Genomic DNA, 18528 nt, shown 5'->3' with positions numbered 1-18528 from the left:
AAATGTTAATATTTTATCGGAATGAGAATTTTTCGATGTATAACTTTTCAAATTTTAATATTCATGATCATCCGTTTTATTGTCGTCGTCGTCATCTATTTCGTCTGCTATTTCGGCTTTATCATGGTCCATATTCTCTAGCCTTTCCAATTTTCTAGCAACATTTTCCTTTTCGTCTTCGATAAGAATCAAGTAGCGAAAAAGCCGAATTTCACGGTTACTCAGTACGATATTTTTACTCGTCGCTTCTTCCATTCTCTTTTTCAAATCTGACAATTCGGTCGCAATCTTTCGTTGCTTCTTACGCGCTTTTACAATCGCCGGTCTTATGTGCATTTGAATCTGTTCTTCGCAAAGCTCCGCAAAAAGACACTCATGTTCCGGCTTTATAAGTCTGTCAATAATAAACAAAACCATTATTTGTACTAGTCTATTATTCATGGGAAGAATTAATTATTCACGAGAAAATTGCGAATAAAATGACACACCTAGACATAGCATTATAAACTTGAGGTACGAGACTTAAAACATCGCTACTCGCATAAATTAGCATCTCGCGAGTAATGGGTCGTCGAGACCAATAACGTTGATCCTTACGATAAATATTTTTCAATTGTTCCTTTAGCGGATTACACGGAGCACCATAATGATCGCACAAAGTGTTCAAATTAACATTTTTAACTTTGTACACAGGCTTCCCCGTTTCTTGAAACTGAAGCACTGCGTGCGCAGCCTATAAAAGATATTGCCATTTCATATTACATTTATAATGATACGTTATTTCTATATAAAAAAATGCAAAGAACGTTAAGTATCTGTGTTAAAAATATTCGTTAACGTAATATTAAATTGATTATATAGATTGACACTGTCTATTTCTACAATCGTGAATCACCTGCAAAAATGAACACAAATTTACATGCTTGAAGCAGTTAATTGTCTACCTTTGTGAAGTAATTAATATCTCTTATGTATTTTTATCTATTATATATTGTTATATATATTTTACCTTAGTAACATGAGGATGTTCCAGTAGCTTCTGGAGAGTACCAGCTTGAACGAGGTCCGGGCACGTGACTAAATCGAATACATACGCTTGACCGCTCATTGTTGTATTGATTTGTACAACAATCAGCTGTCCTTTAACACCAAGATTTACGCCCTCGCAATCGAAAGAAACGATCATCTTGCCGTCAGGTGGAGGTTTTCGAGGATTTTCTTAACGAATTTCTTATTTTATGAATGGCAAAAATTCGAGGAAGAAAACGTAATAGCAAAAGGAGCAGGTGAATTATTTCTCTAGAAACTTTATATTGAGAGAATTTCCTCAGTAAGCAAAAAACATTTAGTTTGTTTTCAACAACATTTTAGAAACGTTGTAACATTTGTTGCTGAAATGTTCCAAAGTGTCGCTTACTTATACCGATTGTAAGTCGTTTAGACATAGATGTCTTCATGCTGCGAATGTCACATATGAATGTAAACAATATGTGATTTGCTCTCTACTTCTTAAGTCTGAATATTACATTGTCTAGAAATTCTAAAGCTCTTTTCGTCCTGTAAATTTGTGTTGTTTCATAAAATATAACGATCGATTACAATTTTACTTTCTTTTTACAAATATCATAGAATTATATTGGCATTCATGGAGCGAGTGAAAGTTTTAAATAAATATTATACTAATCTAGATTATGATGATAAAGAAAAAGTGAGTATTGACATGTGCAGTATATAATAGTACATTGTTGATAATTTATAAAATTTAATATTATTGCTAAAAGAATCTCCATTTTTTGTATGTAACGTGTAATATTTCTTAACTTATGCATATTTTTAGGAACTACAGAAGAAGTTAAACAATATCATTGATACGATATGGCTTAGGTTTAATCATAACGATGATATAACGAAGAGGTAAATAAAGACAGAATTTTAAAATAGAATACTAATAGACATAGAAGTAGCTTTCATCTTTGTTAGTTTTAATGATCTTTTTTTTGCATAGATTGGAGATACTGGGAAAGACAATATATCAAAATATGCTGTTTTTTGCATCTCTTTTTAAACACGTAGATGTAATTTTTACTATTTTACGCTATTTAACTGATTACTCTGTGATAATCGCCAATAAATCGGAAGTAACCTCAGGTACCTATAGTAATATTATTCTCGCATTTACAATTGTAAAAATATCGTTTTTTTACATTATTTGTGTTTTTATTTTATTTTTTCTGATGAAGTAAAAATAACAGATAGCACAATAATGAACGTATTAAGTTGGTTATTCATGAAAGTTTTATCTTCCATATTCTTTTATTGTTTCTGTAGACTACGGGTTAGATGACATACCCAGTTTGTTAGTAATTACACTCGTCACTGTCTGTACAGGATCTGTGATGAATTCATTTTTTCTAGATTGTCTCATGTAACTATATGTAAAACATTCTCTTCACTATAATGTAGTTATTCTCATACTTATTTTTTTATCCAGGAATTTTTAAAATTCCTTATTAATTATTCCTTATTAATTAAAATTAATATTTTATAAACTTTTTATAATTTTTTTACTGTATTTTTTAGAGATACATCACAGAATATTATAGAACTGTATGATGAAATAAATTCTGTGCTAAAATGTACGGTAACAGAGAAATATTTATTCATTCTTGGACGTTTTCCAACAAAGACAGTTAATAGAGTACGGTCAACGCGATTTAAAGCGTTTTCTGACTGGTCATTTCGTAAAATTCTTTCTTCTAATGGGTCAATCAAACGCTTTAAAGCAGAGCTGTCCAAGGTCGATGTTTTTTGGCTTGAAATCGAAATGTGTCGGTATTCACACCTGTTACTGTTCTTATTCTTTACTTCATAGCTGTTTTGTCATAGCGTACGACGCTTGGTCTCAGGGATGACACTAGTTTTGAAATCATTAAAAATTTTTACCTAGATAGCAAAGCGTGTTTCAGCAAAATCTCGCAAATCTGTGATTGCTTATGATGCTGACAACTTACCGTAGATTTGTCTTCAACGATTTCGAATATACCGACATTGTAGCAACATACAGACAATGTGTATACGTATTGCCAGCAGTTTAACAGCAAGATAGCTACATCAATGTTATCTTGCGTTGTCAGCAATATGACAGCATTGTATAATGCTGCATATTATTATGGTAACATGATGGCAATAGTACGAATTTTGATGATGACGATTTTAAAGTTGTCGGCAAATTACTGGCAAGTTGCTACTCAATGTTATTATATCGTGAAGGCATCAAGTTGCCAACAAATGAGGACTCAGTTGCTGCAATTCTGGTAGCAACACATACTTAGCAATGCATACTTAGCAAGCAATATGCCAGCAACAAGACAAACACGTTGCTACCTGGGTATCTTTCACTATGTTAAAAAATATTCTTTTATTCATATTTTTATAGTTAAATATACTACGAATAGTAGTATTTTGTAATATTAGTAACAGAATACTTTTAAACATAGTGAAAGACAGGTCAAAAACTTTTATCGATTTCGGACTAGTGTCGTTCACGAGACCAAGCATCACGCGCTATGACAAAACAGCAATGAAGTGAGGAGTAGGAACGGTAATGGACGTAAATGCCGATACATTTCAATTTCAAGCCAAAAAAAACACCGATTTTGGACAGCTGCTTTAAAACATTTATAGTGAGACCGCAGCCAAAGTTGTAACATAGCGTTTTCGAATGCAATGGGTTTGAATCCGACCTAGTTCGATTAACCCATGTCTGGCCAGAAAGTATTATGACCTCGTCCAATCAGAAATCAAAATGAAGCATGTGACGTTATTGATATGACCCGGGTTTGTTAAAATCCCGTGCAAAAAAATGTGCAGTTAAAATCCACTGCACTCGAAAACGCTAATAGAAAATCGTTACATCTTTGTTGTTCGCCAATGATAAACGAGAATGAAATGATTCACTGTATCTACTCTGTGTGACATCTGTTTCTTGCTGGAAAATGCCTATGTGTGTTATTTATAAAAATGTTTTTCTTATAATTAAAATTTTTTATGTAAAATATTTATACAGACAAACCTTATACGAGAAATGAAATGATAATCTTAGACGATTCAGATTTGTATGCAGTTATTAATTGTTTAATAATAACAGACCATTTTCCTTTATATAAAATATGGGTGCAAAAACGAGTGCATGAGAAATTTGTATGGCTCATGAAGAATTATCGTTCTACATTATCCATAACTATTGATACATTTCAATCAGTGAAAGATATTCAATTTCTTCCATATGACAACATAATAAGTATAGTATCCATATGGTCGGAAGATATTGTAGCTGCGAAGAATTTAGCATTATCTATAAATGTATATTGTTTAAATTATTTGAAGACAGTATATTGCCGAGAATTACTTTGAACTTCATTAAAATTCTTTTTCTATTTCATAATTTTTCAGAGTCATGTAGTATTCATAAATACATATATGGATTTCTACGGTAGTACACTACTTTGGATTTATAAACACATATCTGTACAATATGAAATAAATTCTGAATGTATGATGTTGAATATTAATTACCAACATAAATTAATTAATCAAAATCAAGAATCCAATACGAATTTAGTACATTTATCATCTGTTGTAAAAATAAACGATATTTCTATTGGTAATCTTTTTTATGATGGTGCATGGCAAAAACCCATAAAAGGCATGTATTGGAAGCATAATGACAGTTTCTGGGCAAATGCAACACAGTAAGAATGCACACGTTTTCTTAATCTTTAAATTTTACTAGATTAACTGAACTTATTGTAATCTTTACTTAAATTTTAAAAAATTGAGAAAACATACATTAAACTTTTAATCAATTAATCAATTTATTATTATTACAGCACCGATATAAAAAAATGCTATCAATCTGCTAACAAAGGATTCAAAACTTGGAGTAATATGTCTATGAAGGCTAGAATACAAATATTATCTAGATTTATATCCATATTAAAACTTAATGGGTATATCAAGTTATCGAAAAGCATTTTTATATTCATATAGTAATATCTTATATATATATATAAGATAATATATACATAATATCTTATATATATATATATATATTCGTTTATTCTTGATAACTTTTTAGCAATTATCTCTTCGTTTTTCCTTTTTAGCAAATTTGTATTAGCAGCTATAGTAGAAAGGTGGATGAGATTCCCATATCTCTATGATAGTATACAAGGATGCATTGAAAATGGAATGATAGAAATATTGCAAACTCATATTCCATTAGGTGTTATCATACTTAGGGAGGAAAATGAAAACATTTTATTTTTCCGATTAATGCAAACTTTAATTGCTGGTAATTCTGTCATTGTAATGTTTGATGCAAACTTCTGTAATCTGTCATCACATTATGACATGTTTTCGAAGTGTGGAATACCTCCAGGTGTTATAAATTTATTATCACATGAAAACACAAGTACGCTGGAACTTAATTTATGCTTAGAAAATTATGCAACCTATGCAAATAGATATTTCTTGAAAGGCACTTCGAAAGAAGCATATATTGTTCCATTTAAAAGACTTACTATTATAAAACAAATTTCAATCCCTCTTTAATAATTTTGATAATGTATGGCATGGATGTAGTGTTTGTATTAGATATATGTCTGAAAGTATAAACATTTTGATACATTTACGTTAATATTGTGATTTCAGAAAAATAAATTTATGTCGTTTAATTAACTGGTCAAAATAAAGATAGATAATTTATAGATAATCGTATTACATCTTGTAAATAAAAACTATAAACATTCATGCACCTTTTGTTTTTATTCATGTACTTTTATTTGTATACATATGTAGAAAATTGTATACATATGTAGAAAATTGTAAAATTATTGCTATAAATTTAATGATTTCACTCACATACTATTCATGTTTTTAAAATGCGTTTTCTGTAGATATTGATTTTTAGTAATTAAAAAAAGAAAGAATATTTTTTTATGCACTTTTTTTTCGAATATTTCATATAAGCAAATATAGATGCAGTATAAAAGTATCCGTTTAGTTAAATAGTTAGAAATGGATGGGGTGTAGACAAATAAATGAACATGTTAATTTTTTTCTGTAATATTCTTTATTACGTATATCCGTTTTGGACTTTATTTCGCATTTGTATGCAACGAATTAGTCATTGTTAATAATTATGTAGATCAGCAATCTTTCATATAAATATTTTTGTGATGTTCCTTGTTTTTTAGTATAATTACTATTCGACTGATATAAATGCATTATAAAATAATTCAGATAATATTATTTTAGTCCATTCAGAAAATATCGCTAGTAAAAATTTAATATCACCCAGGTAATTAGAAAAGAAAATGTATATTAATAAATAAAAAGAATGGCATTAAGACATTTTCTTTTCTGAAAATCAGGACGAACGAAATAGTAAAAATCCAATCAAGAAATCTGCAAATTATATCATTATCAAGCAATATTGTACAATTGTTCTGTTAATCCTTAGCACTCATCCTCATTTATATACTGGATTGTTTTGTCATTGATTTTCTAAAAGTAAAAATACCTGTATAATTTTTCTCGTTTATGTTTATTGAATCCACAATTAACAACACATTAATAATTTAAGTTAATAAGAATTAATTTTTTATTAAAATTTTTAATAATCCCGCAGGCAATTATCCCAAAATAAATATATGAGTGCAAGGGATAAAAATATGAATGATTATCAATGTACGTGTAAAATTTATAAATATATAATTGATATTATATATTTATAAAAATCTAATATATAATAGAGAATTGAAAAAAGATCTATGAACGTGACATGAATAAAATTGAACCCAAACCTAAGGATGCATAATTTAAGTTTTATGCATTCTTATGAGAGATTTATATTCTCGTCGAATTTTCGTCCTAAATATAATTTATGTGTATATAGAAGGCGAGTATTTCTCAAATAAAATTTCTGTATATCGAGGATATTATTCATATTAGTATAAACGTACGCGTGCAAAATTATTCTGATATAAACGCACGCAAATAACTGCCGGAATAATAATCCAAATATCAAAATTGTTTCCGCGATGAAGTATATAAACTTGCACTTTCTAATAACAACGCAGTTACGCATCCTCCAATAAGGATGCCTAGTATTATTATTTTGCTTTCCAATATAATGAAATATAATAATCAAACATCTACATTAAAATACTAGACAACACCCGATGTACTTGTCTCACATTCTCAAGAATTTTATAAAAAATATTGCTAGTAGTCGGCGTTTTGATTAGATCAAAGAAACATAAGTATATATACTATAGTAGCTTCTAGCGTACTTTATGAATAGTATATACGAGATAGTCAAACAATTTGATACTAGTTGAGCCTCTCGATTAATAATAAATGAGAATGTATCAATGATTCGCTTACATAATTTGTCTTTCGGCTACTATATCTTTGTAGTATGCTTTTAATATTAAAAAAGAATTGCATGATCGATATTAAATGTATATTATCTGTCCATGTGTAAAGTATTGCACTAAAAACACTGACAATTTACGATGACAATGATTTATTTAGATCTTTCGAAATCGTCACTTTCCTCGCTCTCTGGCAGTTTACTTATTAATGATATGTTATTAGAAGAGTATAAATGCAGATCTATGTGACACGAATAATGCGTTTATCTTATTTAATACTATCAGATTATTAACCATTTACTGGAAGTGTGAGCATAATTATTCATCAAGCACGTAATTAAATAGAAATATAAAATGTATCAATCCATTTATTGTATATGTTCTATATTAAGTTGGCACTTGTATAGCTATATACGAAAATAAGTTGTATCTGTAATCGATGTAAGGAAGAAGTCTGCATAAGTTTATTTCGCGTGCGTAAGCTTAAATCCTGTGAGGAAAAAGCATTTATTTGTTAAACAGATGCTGTTATGCTCTATTACTGCCGACAATTCGTCTCTTGTGATAAGTGACGCAAATTAGGCCATAGAACTAAAAAATTAGCGATTTTAATGCAGTACTTCACATAAAAATGTTTCGCAAGCATGATATGCATTCTGTTAATTTTGCAACGCTATTAAAAAAGCGTCAGCAATCGTTACCCTAAACATGATTCTTCTGTTCGATATTTGTACATATATGTATATATTTTGTCTAAAGAGACAATATTTAAAAAAATCTTTTAGCAGCTTAATCCCGAAGCAAACATAAAAAGCTACAAGATGTATGTTAAAAATCACAAAATTTACGGCTGATAAAACCTTATTAGCGCTTATAACTTGACACTACTACTTTTGTAACTAAAACGATTCGATCTTTCTTAAATACTTGTAAAAGAAAGATAATCTTCAAGCGGATAATACCTCATATTAAAATTAATAATCCTTTTCCAAAAATCTGAAGATTATATCGTCAGATCTGGAAAGGCATGTATAACAAGGCCTATCCATTTAAGACACTTTTTTTTTAAAGGAGCAGACATGTCAGAAAACTCGAGTTTCGCCAATTCTGCTCTATGAATCTTGTCATATATATTACATAAAATAGATAAATTTCAACTACTTAATTCTTTTATGCAATTGTTCCGTTTTTATAAAAAAACCTATAAATGGCAACTTTTCTACTACTTTCACAGCAGCTGTAATACCTACTTTTTTGGCGAATTCAATAATCTTACTCGCTCTTTTTCCTCTTCGCTGACAAACACTCTAGTAAATACTATATCACCTGTGCTAAGCGTTTGGCAAGCCACACTAGTTCCAGCAGCTTGGCGATCCGTTCGCGGACTGTCGGTCTTATCCTCTTGACACATACAGACACACTTGATAGGCGTTGAATTCGCATTGTTGGCGGAAAGCTGGTCAGTCGCGGAGCTCGTAACAGCTGACAGTATGGCTTCCAGTTTCTCAATCTTCTCCAGTTTATCCATCCGACCGTCCGAGAGTATTTCGTCCATCATTTGCATTGACTCAGTTAGTGGCATTCCGTGGCGACAATATGCCACCTAAAAATTAATTTTCATCAAACTATGCTTATTATACAGAACTTCCAAAAAGATAAATCTATACTTTCATTGCACTTTCTTATATCAACTATTTTTATCAACATGAGAAAATACGGTATTAAAAAATTCCAGGGTTGGGTTAATGTTTTTTTTTAATTGAATATAAAGTTAAAGTTAATGGCTTTACAAAATTAATACAGTTAAGTTAAAAGTTGAAGGAATAAAAAATTAACTTAACAAAAGTTAAGTTAATATTGAATTAACTTAAGTTAGAAAAAGTTAATTTCGAAAAAAATTATTTTTGAGGTCAAAATGTCCTAATTTTTCTTAAAATGAGAATTAATAACAAGTACAATATAGATTATCAAGTAAATTAAATTTTTATTTTTATTCACATATGATATAACATAACTTTTTAGGTTTTTACTTTTTAATAAGCCTTAAGCCATAAAAAATGGACCAATTAAAGTCAAATATTCTCCTCGTATGCGACTGTAATTGGTCAATTACTTATGACTTAAAGTTTAAAACACCTATTGTAGATCCGGACTAAGGCTTATGGTAAAAGGCATAAGCCAATCAGAGAGCTGTATTAGCATCTTAAAAAATTACTTAAGATAGTCTTAAAATATGAATGAATTACGAATATACGCCCTTAGTCTTATTATATTTTATTATTTTTCTAAGGCATTTAACAGAGATAAAAAAAATTTTTAACTTTTTTTAAACAAAAGTTAAAAAGTTAACGTATAAAAGTAACTTAGTTAAGTTAAAATTTAATGCATTTAAAATTAACTAAGTTAAGTTAAAAGTTATTAACTTTTTAACTTTTAACGTTCTAACTAGTTACTACCCAACACTAAAAAATTCTGAAAAAATTCTCAGAACTTTATGAGAAGAAAATAAATAATTTTGTCTGTCGCTGTTTTTCTGTAAAGTTGATAGTATTTGAGTAAAAAATTATTGAAAACCAATATTCAACAATTTAGTTATTAATATCTTGTTAACTATTGCGAAAATTGCAAAATGGTACAGGACTTTTCGACTCAGTTTAGTCCGTTCTATTTACACACGAGCATTTTGTAACTTACCGGACACCCTGTATATTACATATACATATACAATATACAAGGTGTCCCATTTTAAATAATGCATTAAGATTTCTCGAAAATTATGGTAGATCGAGAAATCTTAATGCATTATTTAAAATGGGACACCTTGTATATTATATATTTATAAATGTATATATATATTTATTTATAATTTTAAATAGTGATTTTGTATTTTAACTTAAAATGTTGATATTTTACCAGAATGAGAATTTTCCGATGTGTAGCTTTCCAAGCTTTGATATTCATGATCATCCATTTTATCGTCGTCGTCATCATCGCTGCTATCGGCCTTATCCTGGCCCATGTTCTCTAGCTTTTCCAATTTTCTAGCAACTTTATAACTTCCTTTGAGTTTTTCCTTTTCGTCTTCGGTAAGATCCAAGTAGCGAAGAAGCCGAATTTCACGGTTACTCAGTACAATATTTTTACTCGTCGCTTCTTCCATTCTCTTTTTCAAATCTGACAATTCGGTCGCAATCTTTCGTTGCTTCTTACGCGCTTTTACAATCGCCGGTCTTATGTGCATTTGAATCTGTTCTTCGCAAAGCTCCGCAAAAAGACACTCATGTTCCGGCTTTATAAGTCTGTCAATAATAAACAAAACCATTATTTGTACTAGTCTATTATTCATGGGAAGAATTAATTATTCACGAGAAAATTGCGAATAAAATGACACACCTAGACATAGCATTATAAACTTGAGGTACGAGACTTAAAACATCGCTACTCGCATAAATTAGCATCTCGCGAGTAATGGGTCGTCGAGACCAATAACGTTGATCCTTACGATAAATATTTTTCAATTGTTCCTTTAGCGGATTACACGGAGCACCATAATGATCGCACAAAGTGTTCAAATTAACATTTTTAACTTTGTACACAGGCTTCCCCGTTTCTTGAAACTGAAGCACTGCGTGCGCAGCCTATAAAAGATATTGCCATTTCATATTACATTTATAATGATACGTTATTTCTATATAAAAAAAATGTAAAGAACGTTAAGTACCTGTGTATCAAAAACATTCGTTAACGTAATATTAAACTGATTATATAGATTGACACTGTCATTTCTACAATCGTGAATCACCTGCAATAATGAACACAAGTTTATATGCTTGAAGCAGTTGTCTATCTTTGTGAAGTAATTAATATCTCTTATGTATTTTCATCTGTTATATATTATTATATATTTTTACCTTAATAACATGAGAATGTTCCAGTAACTTCTGGAGACCACCAGCTTGAACAAGACCCGGGCACGTGACCAAATCGAACACATACGCTTGACCGCTCATTGTACCGATTTGTACAAGAGTTAGCTGTCCTCTAACACCAAGATTTATGCCCTCGCAATCGAAAGAAACGACCACCTTGCCGTCAGGCGGAGGCTTTCGAGGATTTATTATATCTTCGGTAACTTGAAGACTTTCCCGCAAAGTCGCTATCACCTTAGTCTGCTGTAGTACTTTCAATTTCCATGCGTCGCCCATCTGGGCAGCTTGCAGACTGCGATCTCGTTCTGTGTTATCCGCCAGAGTTCTCATAACAATTGTATTGAATCTCTGTTTCAGAGACTGCTGTTGCAAACTCACGGGTGGTGAATTATTATTGCTTTCAACAGCAGGTAATGTGCACGCGTTCTGTAATGAATTAGGTTGAGATGTGGCATTATTGCATACGCTTTCTAATTGATCCAAAGGCGGCTGAGAGAGTTGGATCTTGCTCGGCGGAATAATCGGCATCACATTGTTTGTGTGAGCCACATTGTTGCTCTGATTGCGTTGATTACCGCTTGAAATCTTCGTTTTCGCGACTGCGGGTTCCATCACGGAAGATTTCGGTCGGCCTATCAACGTCACCAGATTCGTTTGCACGTGAAAAGCGTCTGGAAACATTTTTATAAAAGTAGACAGATCCTGTGACGTCTTGAATATACTTGTCCAGTTTTCATGGGAGAATTTTTCATTGACCGTACTGAATAACTGATCTATGAGAATCGGACCCTTTTGCTCGATACATACACAGAAAAAGTCTAACAGTTTCGCCGTGACGTCCGGATCTATCGGAATATCTGGCTCCAGTTCATGAAAGGGCTCCGGCTTCATGCCTTCATATTGTTTCAATATTACATTATCTTCGCTGACTACGAACGCATCGGGGTACTTCATGAGAAAATCACGAAATTCTTTATAGTGCTGACCGGATATATGCCTGACTTCCGGCGAAGCTTGCGATCGATGGCCCAAGAGACTTTTAATAGGCACCTCGGTACCTACTCCGTATTGCAATAGCTTATTAGTAAAGTATTCTACGGCCTCGCGGGCATAGTCGCGTTTACCCGATTTATTTCCGCTCTCCTCTTCCACGACTGGTTGAAACGTATTGACGGATACATACTCGCCGTCGATCAGAAAAAGTGCCGGATACTGCGCTAGAAATTTCTTAAGGCCACTTTGCGATCCTCCCGCTATTTGACGCATTTCCTTCGTGAATCCTTTAGCCCCGAACTGGCAACTTAGGTCGTGCAATGTACGTGGACCGCCCTTATCCATCAGACGTTCAAAGAAGAAGAGAAGAGTCATGTTTCTGACCATTTCGTACTCGGAGCTATCCATCTTTCATATGTATAGCTACACAATCAAGAAATTTATATTTATCACATACACTCGTTTTCCTTCAAAATGTGTCAAGACATTCCCTATAAAAAAAAATATCAATTTTATCGTGAATATTAAACTTTAAGATCATTATACTATTTTAAAAAATTCCTTTCCACCATTCTATTCATATATTATCATCTAAAATTTGAAAAAACGTTCCATATGGACTATTCATATAAAGAAACATTAAGATGATAAATATCTATTTATCAACTTTCTAATTTTTCTCTCCATATAAATACTCCATATAAAAAGCATCTTTTTAATTTTTTATAGATTATATATACATATGGAAAAAAAACTTCTTAAATCTTATCCCATAAATAGGATGGTCAGAAGAAATGATTTAACTAGTCGAATTCTTTGTAATATTGTACTTACTGTCATAGTAAAATTGAAATACCGAAGATAAAGGCACATCACTAATCTATCACCATTTTGTTTTCATGCCTTTCTTGTTTTTATGCAAAAAATATATAAGGGATTCGTCCACGATTGATGAGTATATCTACTGAGATTGAGCGATTTCCAGTTGAAGTAAATACTCCCAGAACCAGCATAATGGAGGAAAAGGCAGATCTGAAAAAATTGTTTGGGTGCTTCAAGGTACATATTGCGTCACATTTGAGAAGTCTTATCAAACAGACCTACCTTAGTCTCAATGTAGATAAAATTGTATTATAATAATCGCAGTCTGTCTTCAGTCATTGTTAATCGTCTCTGTTTTTCAGAAACGAATGGCTGGATGTATTATAAGATCTTCCTTCTCCTCTTCTTCCTACTCCTCTTCCTCCTGCAAATGAGAATAAATATTAACAGGATTATCTCTATAGTATACTAGAAGGCTTCCAAGTTCCGGTACGGTCCGACTTGGAAAATGTAAACATCTTATACAAGCTAACGTCAAGAGCTAAGATTCGCAACTTGCATCACATGAATATCAATGAGATGCAAACAAGTGTCACGTCGCGGGATATGTTTGAGACATATGTCTCTGCATATCTATCTAAGCAACAGCATTCCGTGCTGCAAATGTGCGGTTCAACTGGAAACAACCTCGAGGACTAAATCTCACGGATCTACATTAAAGATCACTTGACAGTGGGATTTTTTTTTACAGGTCAGACTGTTCTCACGGGAGAGACGGGAAGGCGAGACGGCGCGCGGGTGTACAGTGTTCCCGAGGGTGTTCGCGACCTCGAGCACTCTTCCTACAGTTGAATGGTTCTCGCGACCGGCGCTACTCGCCATATCCCGTCCCTCGTCATCGGCGAACATCGGCGGTATACCTTGACGGCGATGCACAGTAGAATCGCAGTTAACCCCAAGGCGGCGCGATACGTAGCATATCCTGGACGTATCCAGCACACCCGATGGACCTCTCCGCTTGGGAGAGATACCGCTAGAGGGACCACCAAGTCTTTGAGTGGCCCTGCCCGGGCGGTGCGAGCCGTCACGTCACGCATTTCATTACTGCGTTGAACGTTCTTAATTAATTCATCCGTGGAGCAAATGCGGCTCTCTGAAAATAAACAGCCACGATAAAGACGTAGCTCAATGCTCAATTCGATGTGTTCCAAAGTTTCTTTCATTTTTAATTTTATTTTCTCAATTATATGGAATCTCGATCATTGATGAATATTAGCTATAATTTATCACGTACAAGATATATTAGTGCTAAAAGTTGTATGAAAATTTAAACATGTTGGCTAATGTGATAAATTAATGTTATAATATCTTATTAATATGATATTTTATTATAGATATCTGAAAATTTGTCTCAGAATTTTTCAGAATCTTTAAATAGTTTTATATCTCTTAAAAAAAATTCTTAGGTTTTTTAATACAAATTAGAACATTTTTCAGAAGTGCCAAGAAAGTCTACATCTTTTTTAGAATTTTTCGTTATTCTGAAATATTCTGATTTCTAAGATTTTATTATAAATAATAAAATTATATAAATTATATAAATAATATAAAATTATATAAATAATAAAATCTTATAAAATTTGAAAAATATATCTTTTCAAAATAATTATAGAATGAGAAATCATAGAATCTCAGAATATTTCAGAATTTACATTATGTAAAAAATGTTCATAAATTCGACTTTCTTAGTATTTTTAAAAAGTGTTCAAATTTGTATAAAATTTCTGAGGAAAATTTTCATCCAGGCTATAATATGTAGATCTATATTATTATAATATATATCGTGTATGTTTGATTTTTATTTAAAATTATTTTTATCATCAGGCTGTCTGTCAGGATGTTTATACCAACGATCGATAAAGTTATATTAGTCGATAATGTCTGTATCTTCAATTCTCTCTCCCCCCCTTCTCAGCAATTTCTTTTCTTCTATTTCATAATGTATTTTTATTAGATTGGATTTAAATAAAATGTTTTTCTATCAAGCTCTGTACGTATTAAATGAAATTAAAAACTTCAAGAAAATTAAAAAATTTCTCCTTAAAAAGCAATATACTAAAGCTTGCAATTTTGGTTTCACTTATTTATGGAAGATTTAATTGTAGATATCCTATTTTGTTTAATGATAAGATAAACGTCCTAGTGAGGTTGAACATGTATTTATATCCGGACATTTACACAAAACTTTATTTATTTAGTTTATTATTAATCAACTAAAATATTTTTTTAAAATATAATAATATTATAATTTAATTTTATCTTTAAATATAATTAAATTAAATAAAAATAAATTTTGTATAAATGTTCGGACATAGAGACATGTCCAGTCACTGGGATGTTTACTTTATGAGCCTCTTACACCGACATAATAGATTTATTATGAAACTGTTAGCATCCCTTTTCGTCAGATTTTGTGTATATACCGATAATAAATTTCTCTCTCACTACCTTTTTTTGATAACTACACGCTTGAAGAAAAGAAAACACTTGCCAGCAAGCGACGTACATTACGTGGCAATATTTAATTTAGACAATAATAGAGATCAGTGTTATCTGGACAGTTAGCGAAGACAGAACTGCTTTCTTAATATGTATATGTGTTATAATAATTTGTTTAATAAATATAAACGTAACAGGCATTTCTTCAGGATATAACGAGTAATGAGATTTAATCGGGCTTTGCTGTTTAGAGAGAAAGTTACTAATCCGATTGTTGTAAATGAAATTTTTTAATGCACTTGATAAGAGTCGAAAGAGGAAAAATGTTAAAGCCAAAACCATACAATAGTGCTAAAAAGATTGTGGAAGCGCAAGTCATCGTAGCGATGCAGAAGCAAGGTAATGTTCTCCTTAATTATATGGATCAATTAGCAATGTATAATTTATAATTAATTATTGTTTTCAATGACAAATACTTAAAACTATAAAACAATTATTTGTATTCCGTTAAGTGAATTTTGGTTAAATTTATAAAAGCTCATGTATCTCTACTGAAGCGCGTAGATTGGCATACTGGTTTCTTTTTTTTTTATAAAGAAAATCGGCACGATTGGCTTCAGTAGAGACGAGGCTTAAAATGTTAATTAAACTCCCAGATAGAACACAGGATCATAATTAAGTCATAAATCACAGAACGTCATCATGACGTCATTTGATACCTAAAAATTGACTTATAAGTGACGAATGAGGTCATGAGATGATGTCCTCATGACTTCAGTGTTCTACTTGGGCTGATACAAATTGTTTTGAAGGATACACTTTGAACGCTGTAAATAATTACGATGAGAATCTGCTGCACATAAGCGCGGCGAACGGTTGTCTTGGTATTGTAAGAGAAATTTTGGACCAGAAGGAGAACTGCCGTGTCATAGATAGAAAGAATAAATTTGGATGGACCCCGTTGATGCAAGCAATTCGTAATGGAAATATCGACACTGTGAAATTGCTCTTACAGAGAAACGCCGATGTTAATCAAATGACTTATCTCGGTAAGTAAGCAAGTAATTACGAATAATTCTCGGTATCCAAATGAAAATTTTAAGATGATTGACTAAAGATTTTGTTGTAAGCTTTAGAAAATAAATTATTTTGTAAAGATCATATTACCAAATTAAATAGTAAAACAAAAAATTTTTAAATAAGAAACTGACAACGCGGTACTGCGACACTATTTTAAATAAGATCCTTCTTTTCTTTCCTTTTTAATAACTGTAGGCATGTCGGTCCTTGGATTAGCCGCTGCGATCAGTAAGGAGATGTTCGAAACGGTGTACAACGCCTACCCGGACGCATTAGCACACACAGCTAACGATGACATTACTCCATTATGCGTGGCTGCCATGAAGAACGACAAGGAACTGTTCTTAAGATTGTTGGAATTAGGCATGCCGTCCTCGACTACTAGTTAGATGATTTTTCTTTATAAAATTTCTTAACGAATATTTATAACTTACGTAATATAAAGCTTACAGTTATCATCCATTTCTTCAATTGTGTTATACAAAATTGATAAGCATATTTATCGTGATAAAAAAAGAGATTCACGATTATATAATTAATCCTTAGTACACACGATCGGGTCATTCGTTCCTGCACATTTCTTTTCTTTTTTTTAAAATACTAGAAGCACCTAATGATCTCTATAATCTAATATTCTCTAGCTTCTTTTTTTAATATTGTACTACCTTATAAATACTTTCTAAAAATGTTAAAGTATATGTAAGAATCACTTAACAATTTTTATATACTTGTGAAAATGTTAAAAATTAACTCAAATAACTCATTATGTGTACTAAGAATTATGGTAAAAGTTTAATAAAAGATACATCAATCTAAACTAAAGATAACATAAGACTAGATATTTAGGATACTTCTTATTATAACTAAAAATTTGATAAACGCTGTAGCTTACTTAATTAATTTTCTATTGCATCACAAAATTGGATTATATTAAGAAAAATATTATCTATCTTTATTGATTGTATATTTTATGCTTGCTACTTTTTTTTATATCTATTTTAAGTAAAGAGCGAAGAAACTATGTTTAAGAAATTTATGTATTAAACGCAGATAGGTACACTCGTATTATGATGAAGCGTTCCATAGTACCGGAAATAGCTGCTCTGGCGAACGAAGAATTGGCCATAGATGACTATTGGAGTGATACATCGGATAATATCGAAATTATAAGCGAACAAAATATCAACAGTATGACAGAAGATTGTTCTATTTCAAATGATGACGAGAATAAAGGAGAAAAACCCAAGCTGCATTTGTTACAATTTCCTGCACTGGAATTTGGCAAGCAAACTAGCAGAATATCACCAAATTTAACCTATGATGTGTTCATGTTTCCAAAAGCCAATTTTGAAAAGGACAGTCTTATAGAAAAATCAAACATTTCCATAGATGAAAATGCGAACGAAAAAAGAACGGAAAATGATTTGGAAATGAGTTATGCGACGGACAAGGATGAACTTGAATCATCTCCAACTGTACTTCAAAGGTAGAAAGGCAATTATAAATTTAATAATTATTTATTGAAGACAGAATATCTTTTCTACAAATGTTCCTGGTAAAAATTTTTCTTATAATTTTTATACGAATTCGAACATTTTTCAAAAATACTCAGAAATATTCGGAAAGTTTATATCTTTCTCTCAGAATTTTTCATACATGTGCATTTTGAAATATTCTAAGATTTCTCATCCCATATATAATTTTTAAAAAATATTTTTCAATTTTTTTTAGATTTTGTAATATTTCATCAGAAATTATACTTACAA

The 18528-nt window shown here is 31.3% G+C and overlaps 4 protein-coding genes across 4 annotated transcripts; 2 read left to right on the top strand and 2 right to left on the bottom strand.

The window, feature by feature from the left end:
- Positions 1–54: 54 nt before the first annotated feature.
- Positions 55–723, bottom strand: LOC108724225 (uncharacterized). The gene is made up of 2 exons (XM_018450474.1): positions 489–723; positions 55–394 (listed from the first exon to the last, which is right to left on the bottom strand). The coding sequence occupies exons 1-2, from the start codon at positions 551–553 to the stop codon at positions 55–57; spliced, it is 405 nt and encodes a 134-aa protein (XP_018305976.1). The 5' UTR covers positions 554–723.
- Positions 724–1645: 922 nt separating this feature from the next.
- On the top strand, positions 1646–5613 carry LOC108724224 (uncharacterized). Its single transcript, XM_018450473.1, has 7 exons — positions 1646–1708; positions 1838–1914; positions 2581–2636; positions 4067–4362; positions 4453–4751; positions 4890–5009; positions 5166–5613. Exons 1-7 carry the CDS (start codon positions 1646–1648, stop codon positions 5611–5613), a joined length of 1359 nt encoding a protein of 452 aa, XP_018305975.1.
- A 1379-nt stretch (positions 5614–6992) lies between these two features.
- Positions 6993–14329, bottom strand: LOC108724262 (uncharacterized). The gene is given in 9 exon segments (XM_018450549.1): positions 6993–9019; positions 9021–9042; positions 10353–10738; positions 10833–11077; positions 11161–11241; positions 11351–12852; positions 13196–13393; positions 13466–13607; positions 14104–14329. Coding segments are annotated over 6 exon segments (2487 nt in total). The 5' UTR covers positions 12770–12852; positions 13196–13393; positions 13466–13607; positions 14104–14329; the 3' UTR covers positions 6993–8685.
- A 1657-nt stretch (positions 14330–15986) lies between these two features.
- LOC108724223 (uncharacterized) lies at positions 15987–18248 on the top strand (the record flags this gene model as incomplete). Its single annotated transcript, XM_018450472.1, has 4 exons — positions 15987–16081; positions 16495–16731; positions 16958–17146; positions 17813–18248. Coding segments are annotated over exons 1-4 (938 nt in total), but the record flags the coding sequence as incomplete, so codon positions are not given.
- Between the last annotated feature and the right edge of the window lie 280 nt (positions 18249–18528).

The sequence above is a fragment of the Mycetomoellerius zeteki genome, unplaced genomic scaffold (assembly GCF_001594055.1).
Source record: "Mycetomoellerius zeteki isolate Tzet28-1 unplaced genomic scaffold, Tzet1.0 scaffold285, whole genome shotgun sequence".
NCBI classification, from domain to species: domain Eukaryota; kingdom Metazoa; phylum Arthropoda; class Insecta; order Hymenoptera; family Formicidae; genus Mycetomoellerius; species Mycetomoellerius zeteki.
Note: the sequence above shows the minus strand (reverse complement) of the source record. Positions and strands in the feature narration are given on the sequence as shown.

Bases quoted from the DNA above. Each gene is read 5' to 3' on its own strand.
- LOC108724225 (XM_018450474.1), bottom strand. From the start codon at position 553: ATGCTAATTTATGCGAGTAGCGATGTTTTAAGTCTCGTACCTCAAGTT. The intron at 395-488 runs GTGTGTCATTTT...TATTATTGACAG, and splicing joins GTTTATAATGCTATGTCTAG to ACTTATAAAGCCGGAACATG.
- LOC108724224 (XM_018450473.1), top strand. From the start codon at position 1,646: ATGGAGCGAGTGAAAGTTTTAAATAAATATTATACTAATCTAGATTAT. The intron at 1,915-2,580 runs GTAAATAAAGAC...TGTATTTTTTAG, and splicing joins AACGATGATATAACGAAGAG to AGATACATCACAGAATATTA. The intron at 4,363-4,452 runs GTATATTGTTTA...ATAATTTTTCAG, and splicing joins ATTTAGCATTATCTATAAAT to AGTCATGTAGTATTCATAAA.